Source organism: Xyrauchen texanus, chromosome 38, assembly GCF_025860055.1.
Source record: "Xyrauchen texanus isolate HMW12.3.18 chromosome 38, RBS_HiC_50CHRs, whole genome shotgun sequence".
Classification (NCBI taxonomy): Eukaryota; Metazoa; Chordata; class Actinopteri; order Cypriniformes; family Catostomidae; genus Xyrauchen; species Xyrauchen texanus.
The window spans coordinates 36,794,967-36,811,489 of NC_068313.1; the positions used below are offsets into that span (position 1 = coordinate 36,794,967).

General features: G+C 37.9%; 2 protein-coding genes across 3 annotated transcripts in view; both read right to left on the bottom strand.

Moving 5' to 3' along the window:
• LOC127631545 (NACHT, LRR and PYD domains-containing protein 3-like) overlaps window positions 1–16,523 on the bottom strand; it is a 191,355-nt gene that overhangs the window by 39,828 nt on the left and 135,004 nt on the right. The window contains exon 1 of one of the 2 annotated variants that reach the window (XM_052109705.1): window positions 246–358. The exons of the other annotated variant lie outside the window; for it this stretch is intronic. The gene's annotated coding sequence lies outside the window, so the exon portion shown is untranslated. Of the gene's footprint in view, window positions 1–245; window positions 359–16,523 lie in introns of those variants that run through there. 2 annotated transcript variants of the gene reach the window in all.
• Window positions 12,635–16,523, bottom strand: part of LOC127631549 (NACHT, LRR and PYD domains-containing protein 3-like) — a 62,791-nt gene continuing 58,902 nt past the window's right edge. Inside the window, 1 exon segment of the mRNA XM_052109712.1 lies at window positions 12,635–15,077. Coding sequence (XP_051965672.1) covers window positions 14,521–15,077 — 557 coding nt within the window. The 3' untranslated portion in view covers window positions 12,635–14,520.

A 16,523-nucleotide genomic window follows, 5' to 3' on the forward strand; every position in this document is an offset into this window, starting at 1 on the left:
TAGCTTCATATTTCTGCCTTTAAGCTCTCCAGATATCAACATCCATTGTAAGTGTCTCACTGTAATCTTGATTTTTGCTTCTTTTTTTAAGAAAATGAGGGACGAGTCCAAATAATTTCAACATTATGACACAAATGCTGTTGATTGAGCTTAACTTGTATATTAGGCAGAATGAGCCTCAGTTACTATTCACGTTTATTGAATCTTTTTCACATTATGTTAACATTAATTACACACTGTCATACCTCAAACATGTATTTTGAAGCAGCTGTGAGGCCTCCGTCTCTTCATGGAGTCCGTCAGGTGAATTCTGATGCATTATGGGTACTGTAGTTTCTGTCAGGACTGGTTATTGTACTGTCAGCGGTTCTTCACGTCTGGGATCGGGGCGGATTGGATCTTCCTCATGCTGCTGGAACTCGCCATGACACTGATCAGCTTTATCATGGATATCTTCATCTTCATTGACGGTTAGTGTGTCTGTGTCTGTGTGTGTGTGTTGTCAATCTTTCAGGACACGCCCCCCTCCTTGTTATTTCCGAGCACCTCAGAACTTTACAACACACAGTTGAGGGGGTTCATTTAATTGTTCTTCGTTTTGTTCGCTCTGTTCCGCTTTATTTCAGTGTATGCCTAAAACACCTGTTGCGTTTCTCTCTTGAACTAAAGTCTTTTTTATATATAATTATTATTATTACAAGAAAACAATAATGTTGCTGTACTGATGTTATACCCGCTCCCCCTTTCTTGTTATTAGTTTGATCCAAGCGCCCCGTAGTGACGCATCACCGTAAGAGCGGGAATTTAACATTTTTAAATAATAACGGTTGTTTTCTGAGGGGGCGATACTTGTACACAGTCTGCAGATCCCTTTACAGACTTATGTTGTATATCATGTGAGTTAATCAGAGAGAATGTGCGTTCATAAACCTGTTAACTAAAGTTCATTTCAAGTGTTTTAATCAACATTGCAAGAGGAATCAAGAGTTGAATGTTTCAAAACGAAAAATAGAGTTATGTTTGTAACACTGCACATATCAAACATGCAGCAGAGTTAAATAAACAGTTTACACAAAAAGTAAAATTCATTACTCACCCTCAGGTCGTTCCAAACCCCATAATTACTTTCTTCAGTGGAACACAAAGGTGATTTCTGTGAAGAATATCAGGCCACTTTTCCAAGTCCATAAACGTCAAAATAAACACCATAATTATCATAAAAGTAGTTTAGTTCGTACGACTCGTCCGTTACAAGTCTTAAGAAATCCATTTAACAGATTTGTGTGAGGAACAAACCGAGAAATAAGTCGTTAGTTCGTGACAGAGAACGAGCGTTGACCGAGTCCGATTAGTGAATCTTCTGAGTCGAATCTTTTCAGTGAATCGGTTGATCCGGTTCGCAAGTTCAAATTGATCCGGTTCGCAACGGCTAAAGCTGAAGTTAGTGACGTTTTCGATGTTAAAGTATTTTCTATCACAGAAATAACCATAAGAAATCTATTTCTATTTTGAATTTGTCGGAAAATGTAAATTATGTGACTATAAAATTGCTCTATTTATTTGAGTGTAACACAGCAACACTGAATTTGGGGTGTGAACAAACAAGTTTATATTAGCCTACTGTCATTTTTATTTTGTATGAAGTATTTGCTCACGGATAATTACAGAGTAAATTTGTATGAATAAATCATATAAAAAACAGGCCTTTATATATATAGGCCTACTTTCGAAACGGTGAGTATTTTAATGTTTACAGATTAAACCCCATTGACTTCCATTGGAAGTGTGTCACTGGAACACACATTTAAAGAAAAGGAGGAACGAGTCGACATTCATTTTTGTGTTAATCATCATTATGCCACAAATGCTGTGGATTGAACCTGGAATATTCCTTTAAGACCCATTACTATATGTCATGTTGTTACAGTGTTATGAGACTAGTGTGCAGATGTGACTGTGTGTGTGTGTGTATATGTGTGTGTGTGTGTATATGTGTGTGTGTGTGTGTGTGTGTGTGTGTGTGTGTGTGTGTGTGTGTGTGTGTGTGTGTGTGTGTGTGTGTGTGTGTGTGTTTTTAGGCAAGAGTTTTCCTCTTTATCGTTGGTGTGTTTCAAACATTGGTAACTCATTTATTTTTGCAGCGCTGATTAAAAACACACCGATGGATCAATTTGGGATTGTGTTTGTTGAAACATCAATGCATGCATGTGAAGAAATTTATTTGGATAAAAATTCATTTTCTTTTATCATAATCTCCAATTTCTTCAACAAGATTAAAACACAATCCAACCTGTACAATATCTACACAAGTGTGTTCATCGATCGCCATGGAAACCTTAAAATGACCATCTGGCACTGAAATAAATGAACATATTTACATTTTTAACTCTATTCTTTACCTTACAACCTGAGAAAACCTTTGTTTTTGCAGATTCAATGAATAATTCTTTACCATTATTTGAGTTAAAATATGAATCTGTGAGAAATATAAATTGTACATCTGTCTTTGTTTGACATCTAACTCTGTATGTGTGTGTGTTTATAACCACAGAAAGACACCACACGCTGGAAGAGTGTATGACCTTAGATGCTGTTAGTTTCTCTTGTCTTATCCTCTTTTGGATTGTTCTCCAACAAGCACAGACTCCTTTTTCATGAGCTAAATATCTCAGTTATAGACGTAACAAATATCTAGGGCTGCCGTATTGTCCATGACCATGCGAGCCTTGCCGTCACTTTTCTATTGGTTGTTCTTTGTCCTATGAAAGGTATAAATATTATGCTTGTTATAATAAACTTTGAGTAGATTGAATAGAAGCACTCTGTGTGTTGTTGTTCTTTCTCCTCCCTTTGTGAAGTCTTCAGAAACACGGACTCACGACTGTATTCGACTGGGCATGCACTGAAAGGGACCGAGGATTTCTTGATGGCAGAAGTGTTGTATTCTAGACTACAACGAGATCCAAGTTTATTCCTCACAGTTTGGGGGCTACGTCCGGGATATCCCAAAAAAACAGGTAAGGTCCATTTTTGACAAACTCTATGTTGACCTGTTTGTTGTGGTATCCCTGAACCGTAAAGTGTGTGCATTTAGTGAACTCCCCACGGGGGAACGTGTATAGCTCTGCTAGACTGCAGAAAGGGAACAGATCATTCCAATTTTTAAGAATAAAACCTTATTTCGTACGTGCCCTGTCCAGCAGACGTTGGAGCTGTGCCCCTGGAGAACAAAACATTACTGTTTAAATAATCACTGTTAATCAATCAAATTATGGGTGAAAAACTAACCCGTCCCCTGCCAGGGGAAACACCAAAAGATTTTATGTACAGAAATAATCAGGAGTTTAATACTGAACCGTATATCAGCAATTTGGCTGGGTGGTCAGAGAGAGGAGAAAGGAAAAATGAAGGAAAAAACTTTTCCTTCATGAGTAAATCCAAATCCATATATAAACCGCACACCTTTATCATCGATACGGGTGCATCTAAAAGTTCATTTACAGCCCTCATTGCTATGAGGGCTCTATTACGGGACGCACTATAAACTCTGTGGGAATTAATGGCATTCCTGTAAAGTGTCATATGACACCAACATTACCCGTAACATCTCCAGATAACACAAACTGTTTAAAATGCATGATGGTTCTAACTCATTACAATTGCTGTTTCCCTCAGTATATTGTCAGTCTGTGTATGCAGGACATTGCAGAGAAGTTTGCAGCTCAACGTCTGTCAATGTCGACCCAGCGCTATGGGCCACCCACAAAGATGAGGCGGGCCTTATTGATGTAAGACCATATGTTGCCAAACTCCGCTCTAACCTACCAGTATACTGCAAACAGTATCATCAGCCAGAAAAACAAAGGTATTAAAAGGTATTAATACAGTGTCTGAAACAAGGTATTTTGAAACCCATTCACTCATCATATAAATCACCAATTAATCCTATGAAGAAAGCTAATAATACATGGAGATTAACGCAAGATTTGAAAAAAATGAATGCCATTGTCACCAGTGGTGCCGGATGTGTGCACTACTATTAACTAAATTCCAGCAGACCACACTCATTTTACTATTATTAATTTGTGTTCTGCATTCTTCAGTGTCAGTCATGGCTGTTACGCAGCCGCTGTTCACATTCACATATGGAGGTCAATAGTAACACGCTACTTTGCTACACCAAGCTGCCACCTGTCTATTGCAATATGCTGACGACATCCTGCTTTCCGGTGTGGACATCGAGTTAGGCATAGCCTCTTCAACTATTGTGTGCAATGCATTAGCGAAGGCTGGCTTCAAGACATCAAAAGAAAAGCTGCAACAGGTGAAACTGAACTATCAATCTGGGTCATGAACTACAGAAAGGAACAGTATGTCTCTCCACAGACAGAGTGAAGACGATTACTAACTTCCAACACCCTAAAACAAAGACTAAAATGCAAAGCTTCTTGGGTTTAGTGAACTTTTGTCGAGCATGGGTGCCAAACTGCTCGTTATATGACAAAATCATCCATCACCTTTGACCCCGAGTCCCAAATCAAAAACATTCATTATTTCAGAAATCAAAGGTTTGTTGTAAGCAGAGAAAATAAGCCAGACGACTTCTTTCCAGAATCACATTGAAAGATCAAGTGCGGTATTGTTTCAAGATTAACGTGGCAGAATGTCCAACTTCAACTTAGAAAGAAGAGTTACAGGGATAGAAATGATGAAGAATTTTATAATCAACTTCTTTCAACTTGTTAGATAACAGAAACGTATTAATGCCAGTCCATATATTAATAGTAGAAAGAGAAGGATCATTTCATTTCCACTTGAAAAGAGCTTTGACAGCTGATTTTCCTAATAAGGGTTCTTCTAATCCTCCAATGGATAATTGGGGCATTTCACAGACGGATCAATTTGGGATTGTAAAAGCAGAAGAGATTAGGATCAGCATTCAGGCAGCGTTTAATCCAAGCAATCTTGAAAAGTCCAAATCTTCCTTTTGTTTTTATAGATGATTTTTCATTGTGTTTTTCAAACATAGACAAACAAAGAGACCCTTCATATAACAGAGATCTGTGCAATATGTCCAATGAAACACAAAAATAAGACAATAAAAGGTGGAGATGACGATATGCAAGGCCAACCTCTCCTACAAAGTGTAATCACAATAATTACAGAAAGTGATTGTTACACATCTCAAATAGATCATGAATAAATCATTAGATCTTGTGTCTCAACAACAAAGTCAAAACTGGTTCCCACATTTGATGGAATTTCCCAGAATTCCCAGAAATGGTCCATCTAATTCTTTCCAGATGTAACGTAGAAGTGAGTCCAGTTAGCCAATCAGAAAAGAGGGGCCGAGTGTTTTTCTCCCATAAAAACAAGATCACTTTCTTAAATACAATCATCCCATATTGAACAGGTAACCGCACCTTTGGACAGAGAGATTCCAGTGAGTCTGACCAACCAAGAATTGCCATCATTGGGTCGGGAAGAAAAACTGGAATATTTCTCTCCAAAAAGAAGCAAAAAAGATGTGCCAGGCAAAAGCATTATTAGTATATAAATCTTTCATACGGAGAATTCCCTTACCTTGCCATTCCCTAAAGACTGTCTCTGTAAGTGAGGGTTTAAACGCATGATTGGAACAGATACGAGTAAATAGGGAAGTACTTGGTAACTTAATGACCTTTCTGATCTGGCACCATATTCTGATCGAGTCGTTCAGGATTCAATCGTTTTTGGGAACCTCTTTGCTCGGCAAAGGTGCTGAAAAAAGCCGAGCAGAAAGAGACGAGTTAATATCACTTTGTTCTATCGCTAGTCAAGAGGGGGTATCTGCTTGAACAATGCCCGCCAATACATTCATATTCTGCAGTTCGCTGCCCAATAATAATGACCAAAGTTGGGCACACCCAAGCCCCCCAAATGTTTGGGTTTATAAACATGAATTTTGGATATATGAGTGATTTTAAAATCTGAGGAGACAAAGATCCCTCCCCTGGGCCTATCAATGAGGAATGTGACCGAAAGAGAATGAATGTGAGGAGACTTAATGATCACAATAAAGTTTAAGTTAAAACAAGTAATCTGACTACACATTTACATAAAGACTTTACTTAAAAACTTAAGACCTACACTACTGTTTAAAATGTTTAGATTAGTAAGATTTTTATGTTTTTAAAAGAAGTCTCTTCTGCTCCCCAAGGCTATTTGATCCAAAATACAGCAAAAACAGTGATATTGTGAAATATTTTTACAATTTAAAACAACCGTTTTCTATTTGAATATTGTCAAATGCAATTTGTGATCAAAGCTGAATGTTCAGCATCATTACTGCAGTCTTCAGTGTCACATGATCCTTCAGAAATCATTATAATATGCTGATTTTCTAATATGGGCATATTTACAGCACATTTTACACATTTACACCTGAACACATATTTGCAAGCACAAGCTTTGTTGATGATAATGAGGCAGCAAAAACACTAGTTAAAATATAATCTAAAAATTCACATTATTTTTATATCATATTACATATCATATTTATATCACACAGCATACAATTTAAATACCTGCTTTAGCCAAAACAACATTTTAAATGTAACTAAAACTTGCTTATTAGGACATATTTCAAATGTCAATACTCTGAATCTTGGCTGGCAATTCTGGAAACAGTCCCACTAGTAAAATATGGACATGTTTATATAAAATAGCATGTCAGCTAACATCGCTTTGTTTCATACAGATTACATTGCAGGATATTATTTTAAATGTACATATTTTAAATCGTTTTAAATTTGTATTGTTTTATTTAAATGTAGACATTTTAAGCTCTATTTAGACATATGTTTCATGATTGTGTGAGAAGTATTTGCAGAGTTCCAGTTTTGTGACGTGTTTCAGAAATATTCTTGCGGAGACAGAGACGAATGTATTTTCTTTATTTTACAAAAGGTTTTGTTGTTATTGTGAGTGTACACAAATAAAAGTACACCCTTTATAGTCTGTAATGATGTCTTACAGTTCTGTATGCCCAAAATGACGGAGTAGTTTAAGTTGTTTCCGCTGTAATGACGAAAAAATCCAGCACACAAAAAGTAGCAAACAATATTAAAAGAGCTTCTGGCGTGCACTATCGTCTGATTCGGGAAAACAGCAGAGTGCTGCGTGCATCATCCTCTCGGCACCCACACAATTTTAAATCCTCCATCCTAGTTCCAAAATTAGGTTTAAGATATTTAGAAAAATATACGAAACGTACTACGTTTCATTGATACGGTTGTGTGTTTTGTTGATTAGAGTAACTGATTTTCAAAAAATAAAATAATCGGGAGTGGTGGGGGGCCCCGAACCAATCGCGGGGCCCTAAACAAATGTTTAGTTTGTTTATTGGGTCGGGCCGGCCCTGTCCAGATGTGACTGATGAAAATTATAGAAGTTCAAAAAGTACACTGCTCAGAAATATGCAACCAACAAGCAACATCGTATCAACGTAAAAGAGCGGACAGAAGTATGCCAATATCAAATCTACCAATGTCATTTTATTCATTTCTAAAAGAGTTTTGAACTAAATATCCAAGAATGAGTTACTCAATGAATCACTGGAGACAGTTTTGCATATCGGGTTAATAAATATCCATATCTGTGTTTCTTCACACGCAATAAAGTACTCAAAATAAACTAATACATTCAATAATATTACAATGAAAAACACTTTCTCTTTCTTTTCGTTGTAAAAAGCTGAACAGAATGTTTCACTTTCACATCAGATGATCTTCTGTAAGTGCTTAAACAGTTTATTATTAATAGTTATTTCCTACTAAATGTTTTAGGATGTTTATACACGTGTATTAATCGATAGTCAATCTAAAGATGTTTTTATTTGAAGTCATAGTAAAAACTAATTCCATGTGTTTTTCAGATTTGAGTCCGCCTCTCCAGTACAACTCCGCCCCATTTAAAACAGAATGACGAGTGTATTTTGTGCGCAAACGTCACAGTTGAGACACGTTTGCGCGCGAGACGGCAACGGGTGTTTAACACGTGACATTACTCTTTAAAATGACATTTACTTTCTAAAGTACGTGTTGCTTGTACGATTGATTTATAAAATATTTGTCATTTCCAAGCTAATGTTTGGCATTAGTTTAACAAACAGGTTTATTTCACTAAAACACAATAATGTTTTTTATTCTGACTGTATCTTTAATACAAAAGTTTGTTACATTTTTAATTTGAACTATGAGATAAAATGCGTTTCTAAAACAAAGACTGTTATGCAGCAAAACACACATTCAGTTTAAATATGAACAAATATTGAACACAAATAAAGTGTTTTGAATTATAAAACACGATAAAGCATTTCACGTCATTTTAGATGCATCTTTAACACGTGTTGTCTTGCATATTTACTTTTAACAAACAGAAGAAAATGTGTTTTTAAACATTCGGTTGTCGAACACATCTCTAGCATTGTCACTTTAAACATGCGGATCAAAAACTTGAACATAAAATGTATTTAACATTTTTATTTGAACAAAGAGCATTTGAAATTAAATAACATACATTCATTGTATTATGTAACACATTTTCCCGCTCAAAGTCCTTCACAAGAGCTTTCAATCCATACAGAGTTCTTACAGGAAGTCAGAGATCTGGGGTGGGAGGGGCTTCAGATTATGCACATCCTCCTCTTCACACCTTCATCAGACCAGACGGGGTCGTTTTAAAGGTCATTATAATATCAAATTCACAGCGATCAGTCCTTCTACACACACACACACACTCTCAGGTACATTAACTTTATTTTATTATTTTATCATCTCAGTTTCCCATGAAACATTTTTACATAATTAAAGATGAATAATTGTTCTACTCTTTTAAATACACAGATGGTCTCGGCTACAGCGCGGGAATATCAGAACAGCTGATCAAACACGTCATACCACATCCTGTACAACTGCCGGAGGGGGCAAAGGTCAAATGTACACCTGTTAAATCATTTTATTTCCTCTAATATCTCTTGAATAGTGATATCAGCATAGATCTGGTCGTTGTAATTTGGGGCTTAGATATTTAAAACAGTGCTGAGAGGAAATTAATCCAGTGACAAGAACACAGCGACCGTTCGGGTCTGATAAAGTAAATAAACTTTAAACAAAACTGAATTAATAATATTGCACCCCTCCGGCTCTACACAGAAAGGTGGATTGAAATATCTGGAAATGCAACGACACTTTAAGTGTTTCTGTTCACCGGGTTTAATTTGCGTCTCTTGAAGGAAAATTATGTCCGTCGAAATGGATCGTAAATACGAAACACTTTATCTCGCTTCACCGGATCATTCAAGCCGCGCACATTCCAGCCAGTGAAGGTGATATCGCCACCTCGTGGTCACATTATGTTATGTGCTATTTTACAGGATGCACTAATTCAACAGAGTCGTACGGAAGCTCTGAACCGCGAGGTGAAAAAAAAAATTGTGTCAGTTTATTCCTGAGCCGGTCTTAAAAAACTATTTATATTCTATTTTTTTCATTCTTTAAATAAATACAAATTCTCACCTGGTGGCCAAGGTTGGTACCGCATTCCTTTTTCTTTTTTTTTAAGAGAGAACAATATATTTATTTTTTAAGAGAAACTTTTTACTTTTTTGAAGAGTGCAATGTAGTTTTTAAGACTGAGGCTCAGGAACGAACTGAGACACGTTTATTTTTATTTTTTTGTTGTTGTTTTTTTTTGTTCAGGGCGTATGATGAAAATACACAATTGGTACCGCATAACTTTATTTGAAGAGAGAAAAAACTAAGAGAAATAGGACATTTGTTTTTTTACCTTGCGGTTACGGGCTTCCGTAGAGTCGCACAGATATAATGAAGGGTACAAAAATACACAACAGTAAACTCAAACTACTGTGGAGCCGAAAGGCAACATTACGAGCAGCAGAGTTGCCAAAAGAATAAAACTAAATAAAAAAGACCCATGAGAAAGCCTCAAATCCCTTTAAACATTTACATCAACAACAACAAACACAGATTGATCGTCAGAACAATAAACACTGAAAATGTGGAAATAAAGAAAGATGGACACACATGCAGATCAAACCGACCTGCTCCAGTGATTTAAATATAGGCTCCTCACACAGTCCAGCAGATGCTAAAATAGCAAAAGTGTAAAAGCCGTAAAGCTTGTCCAGACATTGACTGCTGAAACGACACAGTTCCACAGACTGCGCCGAGCTCAACAGTAATAGAGTCAACAAAGAGTTTCTCAGCAGAGTCAAACACATGTTTGGATGAGTTATGAGTCACGATAAGGCGAGCAGGGAAGAGAACCCGTGTCCAACATTCGCCTCATTGAGTTTGTTATCCGGATAGTGATGCAATCGGATTATTGGATTATTATTACTGCTGACAATAAAGAAGAATCGAGGGATGAGAAACAAACAAACACGGCTCCTCCATGTGCTGCTCGCTAGCGCCCCCCCAGAGTCTCTTTCTATTGGCGGCTCGCATTCTAAAATAGAACATTGCCGCCATCTACTGTTACAGATCAGAGACTCTTTCCCTTCTCTCCACAGACCTTTCAGGACTCGTGCTTCCAATGGCGCTGCGTGTTCAGCTCCTCCATTTCAGCCCCAAGTCCATCACTGCCCATGAGAGGAGGAGGGAGAGAGAACAATAAACTATTATGGCCTCGCTATATTCCTTCAATTAACCGTGTTCTATTCAGAAACTGTATTAATGGACAATCCCCTCTTACTGGAGTTAAAAGCTTCTTATTTGTCTGCTGCATTATATATAATACCTGAAGAATCTCCATCAATATATCTTGTCTAGTTTCAGACTGTTGAGCTTCCAGACATAACAGGGCGGAGCTTGAGTCTGAACATATGAGAGTTTTGTTTAATCCCATATCTTTGATTTTGTTAATTGCTGGCAATATTGCTAATAATTCTCCTGTAAACACCGAAACTTTATCTGATACCCTTTTTCCTTCTGCCACTTTCAATCTTGGGATGATGTTTGCTACCCCCACCTGACCGTTCCCTGGATCTTTAGATGCATCTGTAAAAACCTGTATATAACTTTCATACTTGCTCCATATATACTCCCTTGTTGATTCTGCTTCTAAAGCATTTTGCCCTTGTCTTGTCTCGCTTCCAATAGGAATAAATCAACATTTGTCTGTGGTGAGATCCATAGAGGTATTGATGGTAATATTACCACTGGGGTAACATTATACTCGTTTAATCTCCTGCACTAAACCCCATTCTCAATCAGACCTTTTCCTGATATATATTCTCCAATTTTCCAATTTTCACTTTTATATTTCTTCCTATTAAAAAACCTTTAATCCAATGATATAATCTCCCACCTATTCCAATCTGATCTCATTTAATCAGCAAACCTTCTTTCCATGACGTATCATAAGCCTTTTCAATATCACAGAAAACTGCTGCTACTGTTTCTTTATTTATCAAGACTTATATCCCAAACTCACTATTGAATCCATTGTTCCCCTTCCGCATCTAAATCCACTTTGATATGGAGAAAACAACAAATGATACATTAACCGGCCTGTAATCATTCTTTCCATTAATGTGCATAAATGTGTGGTTAAAGCTGTTGGTCTGTAATTTAGAGGTGCATTTGGATCTTTACCTGGTTTCTTTATAGGAATAATTAAAGCTCCAACTCTGAGGTCAAATCCCTTCTTCCCATATTCTATTATAAAACTTTAATATTCCTCCAAGTGATTCTTCACTTTAACATAATATAACTCATTTCATCTTGTCCTGGAGTTGTTACCTTCATTATTTTAATGCTGGTTTTAATTCAGGGAACATCCAATAAACCGTCCATTGCCCTCCTCCTTTCCAATATATCTGGATGTTTCTGTAGCAGCTTCTCCCTCATTTCCTTACTCGCCTTTGTCAAGTTATCTGAACTATTGATTTTTAAAAACTCTTTCAGGAACATTTCTGCTTTTTCTTTGTCACTTATTGCATTTTCCTCATTCATACTTAATACTGGATATTCATATTCTTTCCTAATTCCTCTCATGTTTTTAATCATGTTCCACACTTCCTCAACTGGAGTACTTTCACCAATTTCATCACAACATGATCTCCAATACTCTCTTTACTTCCCTTATAATGTTCCTGGTTTCTGCTCGAGTTTTCTTATAATCATATGTTCCCAATTATGTGTTTTCATCCATATTTTAAATGCTCCCCCAGAGTCTTCCTTTGAACATATTCACTTGTATTTTTACACAACAGTTGAAATAGTCTGGAGTGGATAGACGAGCAGGTTTTGGACATATAAACACAAATCTGGTAAACAATCCTAGAAATGCTTCAGCTGTAGATATCAAGACACGACCACAGATAATTCGGCTTCTTTGTCTCCAGCAGTTGAAGACACTCTTTCATTTTTGTGTCCGTTGTGAAAGTGATCTAAAATGTTCTCCGCGGGTGATTTATTTATTCAAATGCCCAAATATCGAACAGAACGTTTGACCTCAAAACCTTCTATATGACCTTTATAAATCACATGAAATCATCCACGAGTCCGTAATTAAGCTTTATTATGAAATCATATGAATGAAATCCACATAATGTACCAGTTGCTATTTCGTTTGTTCTCGCACGACTTTGTTTGCATAAACTCGTCGGGACTTCATCACGTGTAAATTCCCGGATGTGGAATGCGGAAGTAAGCGCGAGTTCTGCGCACGAGGCGTTATGGACAAACTTATTAATATTATGGCCGTACCCAAACCCCTTATCTAAACTTCCCCAATCAGTAGAGAGTGTAAATATGAGAGGAAGCTGTTGTGTGTGACAGAAGCAAGTCATTGTATGGAAACGATGTCCAGTGACGTCATTGGCTTTAGTGAAAGTCGTAGGACTTCAAACGAGTGCAGTCGCACGATATCATACGAATTAGCCAAATGTAGAAAAGTTGTCCGAATCCCGCCGAGTTCACCACGAGAGTGTGTTGAAAATGCCGCACTTGGCGAACTGGACTGGACTGGACTATACCCACACAAGCACTTTAGACCAGGGGTGTTCAATCCTGCTCCTGGGGACCCACAGCTCTGAATATTTAGGATCTTATCTGACACCCCAGATCAGGACATGGAGCCTTTACTAACAAGCGGATGATTTCAATCAGGTGTGTTCAATAAGGGGGACATTAAACATGTGCAGAGTTGTGTGTCCCCAAGAACATGTTTGAAACCACTGGTTTAAGGTTTACAGATGACCTTTACCTGTTGTTCTCCTCCATAAAGCTTCATCTTTTGAAAATAAAAAATAAATAAAATAACTTCAATTGCAGCTTGTTTCTCATCAAAACCGTCGTATGACTTCAGAAGACTTGGAGCATGTTACATGCACTACTTTTATAACACTTTTGGGTCCTTTTGAAGCTTTAAAATGAGTCACTATCAGCTGCCATTGTATTAAAAGAGTGAAGTCAGTGGTAAGGGTTTGGAACCACATGAGGGTGAGTAAATGATGACAGAGTAATTCCAGTAATTGTGAACACTTGTGTAAGAAACACAGAAAGAGATTCACTTCAGTGTTTTAATTGTGTGCAAGTATAAAGTCACAGTTACAGCTAACACATATATATTGTCATTTAACATCTCAACATTGATTTATTTCAAGTATGATGAATGAAACTATTTACACGGATGGAAATACTGTTTTATATTAAAACACATCATTTATATGAATACATCTGATTCTGAACAGCCCACAGAAATAATCATTCCCAACTGTCTTATTCAGTCCAGGACATGATCCACATCCTGATAATAGGAAATAAATCCATGGGAATAATGTTTCTGATATTAAGATGTGTGATACAAATCATTCACACACACCACAAACTAAATACAGCAGGAAATATGTTACAGTTGTGATTAAATACAGTTTGAGTGAGTTAATGTCAAAATATTTATATACGTCACGTGTGTGTGTGTGTGTGTGTGAAAGAGTGTGTGTTTATGTGTGAGTGAGTGTGTGTGTGTGTGTGTGTGTGTTTATATGTTACAGTTGTGATTAAATACAGTTTGAGTGAGTTAACGTCAAAATATTTATATAAGTCACATGTGTGTGTGTGTGTGAAAGAGTGTGTGTTTATGTGTGAGTGAGTGTGTGTGAGCGTGTATTTATCACTTTGTGGGGACCAAATGTCCCCATAAGGATAGTAAAACCTGAAATTTTTGACCTTGTGGGGACATTTTGTCGGTCCCCATGAGGAAAACAGCTTATACATCACTAAATTATGTTTTTTGAAAATGTAAAAATGCAGAAAGTTTTCTGTGAGGGTTAGGTTTAGGGGTAGGGTTAGGTTTAGGGGATAGAATATAAAGTTTGTACAGTATAAAAACCATTATGTCTATGGAAAGTCCCCATAAAACATGGAAACACAACATGTGTGTGTGTGTGTGTGTGTGAGTGAGTGTGTGTGTGTGTGTGTGTTTATGTGTGTGTGTGTTCTCTGTTGTTTCTCACACAGACGGTTGTTTAATGTGACACAGAGTCACTGAGGAATCATTAAAATAAAATCTATATCCAGCATAGAGCGGTTCAGTGAATGTGTTGTTGAATGTGTGTAAGTGTGTGAGTGTGTCTGTGTGAGAGACGCTGTAGAAGGACAGAGTGCCGGACGTCCAGTCCAGATACACTCCTATTCTCTTAGAGTGGTCTGAAGGGACTCGTATGTCAGTGATGATGTTATTATTGTGCCAGACACTGAAACTGTGATTAGAGCATTCCAGTCTCCAGGAGATTTTATTACATCCAAACTCACAATCATAACTGTTTCCTTTCCTCTTGATTCCTTTATATGTCACTGATATATAAACTTTGTTCCCGCTCCATTCAGTCTCCCAGTAACAGCGTCCAGTCAGACTCTCTCTACACAGAACCTGATGATAATAATCAAATCTCTCTGGATGATCCGGATATGACTGACTCTCTATCACACGTGTAACCTTACTGTTCTCCTCAGACAGAGAGAGTTCAGTGTGTGCTGTATTTGGATCCAGTGTGAGATCACAGAAATCTGAACACAAGAACAAACATTAGAGACAACATTTAAATGTGTGTGTGTGTGTGTGTGTGTGTGTGTGTGTGTGAGAGAGTGTGTGTGTGTGTGTGTGTGTGTGTGTGTGTGTGTGTGTTCTCCTCAGACAGAGAGAGTTCAGTGTGTGCTGTATTTGGATCCAGTGTGAGATCACAGAAATCTGAACACAAGAACAAACATTAGAGACAACATTTAAATGTGTGTGTGTGTGTGTGTGTGTGTGTGTGTGTTCTCCTCAGACAGAGAGAGATTAGTGTGTGCTGTATTTGGATCCAGTGTGAGATCACAGAAATCTGAACACAAGAACAAACATTAGAGACAACATTTAAATGTGTGTGTGTGTGTATGTGTGAGTGAGTGTTTGAGTGGATGTGTGTTTGAGTGTATGTGTGTTTTTTTGAGTGTGTGTGTATTTGAGTGTGTGTGTTTGAGTGTGTGTGTGTGTGTGTGTGTTTGAGTGTATGTGTGTGTGTTTGAGTGTGTGTGTGTGTGTGTGTTTGAGTGTATGTGTGTTTGTTTGAGTGTGTGTGTGTTTGTTTGAGTGTTTGTTTGGGCGTATGTGTGTGTCAGTGTAATTGTGTGATTGTTTGAGTGTGTAGTGTGTGTGTGTGAATGCAGTGTGCGTGTGTGTATGCAGTTGTGTAGTGTGTGTGTATGTGTGTGTATGCAGTGGTGTAGTGTGTGTGTATGTGTGTGTATGCAGTGGTGTAGTGTGTGTGTATGCAGTGGTGTAGTGTGTGTGTATGCAGTGGTGTAGTGTGCGTGTGTGTATGCAGTAGTGTAGTGTGTGTGTATGTGTGTGTATGCAGTGGTGTAGTGTGTGTGTGTATGCAGTGGTGTAGTGTGTGTGTGTGTGTGTATGCAGTTGTGTAGTGTATGTGTGTTTGTGTGTGTGTGTGTGTGTGTGTATGCAGTGGTGTGTGTGTGTGTATGCAGTGGTGTAGTGTGTGTGTGTGTTTGAGTGTATGCAGTGGTGTAGTGTGTTTGTGTGTGTGTATGCAGTGGTGTATTGTGTGTGTGTGTGTATGCAGTGGTGTAGTGTGTGTGTGTGTGTATGCAGTAATGTGTGTGTGTGTGTGTGTGTGTGTGTGTATGCAGTGGTGTAGCGCGCGCGTGTGTGTGTGTATGCAGTGGTGTAGCTGTGTGTGTGTGTGTGTGTGTGTATGTATGCAGTGGTGTAGCGTGTGTGTATGTGTGTGTATGCAGTGGTGTAGCGTGTGTGTGTGTATGCAGTGGTGTAGCGTGTGTGTGTATGCAGTGGTGTAGCGTGTGTGTGTGTGTATGCATGCAGTGCTGTAGTGTGTGTGTATGCAGTGGTGTAGTGTGTGTGTATGCAGTGGTGTAGCGTGTGTGTGTATGCAGTGGTGTAGTGTGTGTATGCATGCAGTGGTGTAGTGTGTGTGTGTGTATGCAGTAGTGTAGTTT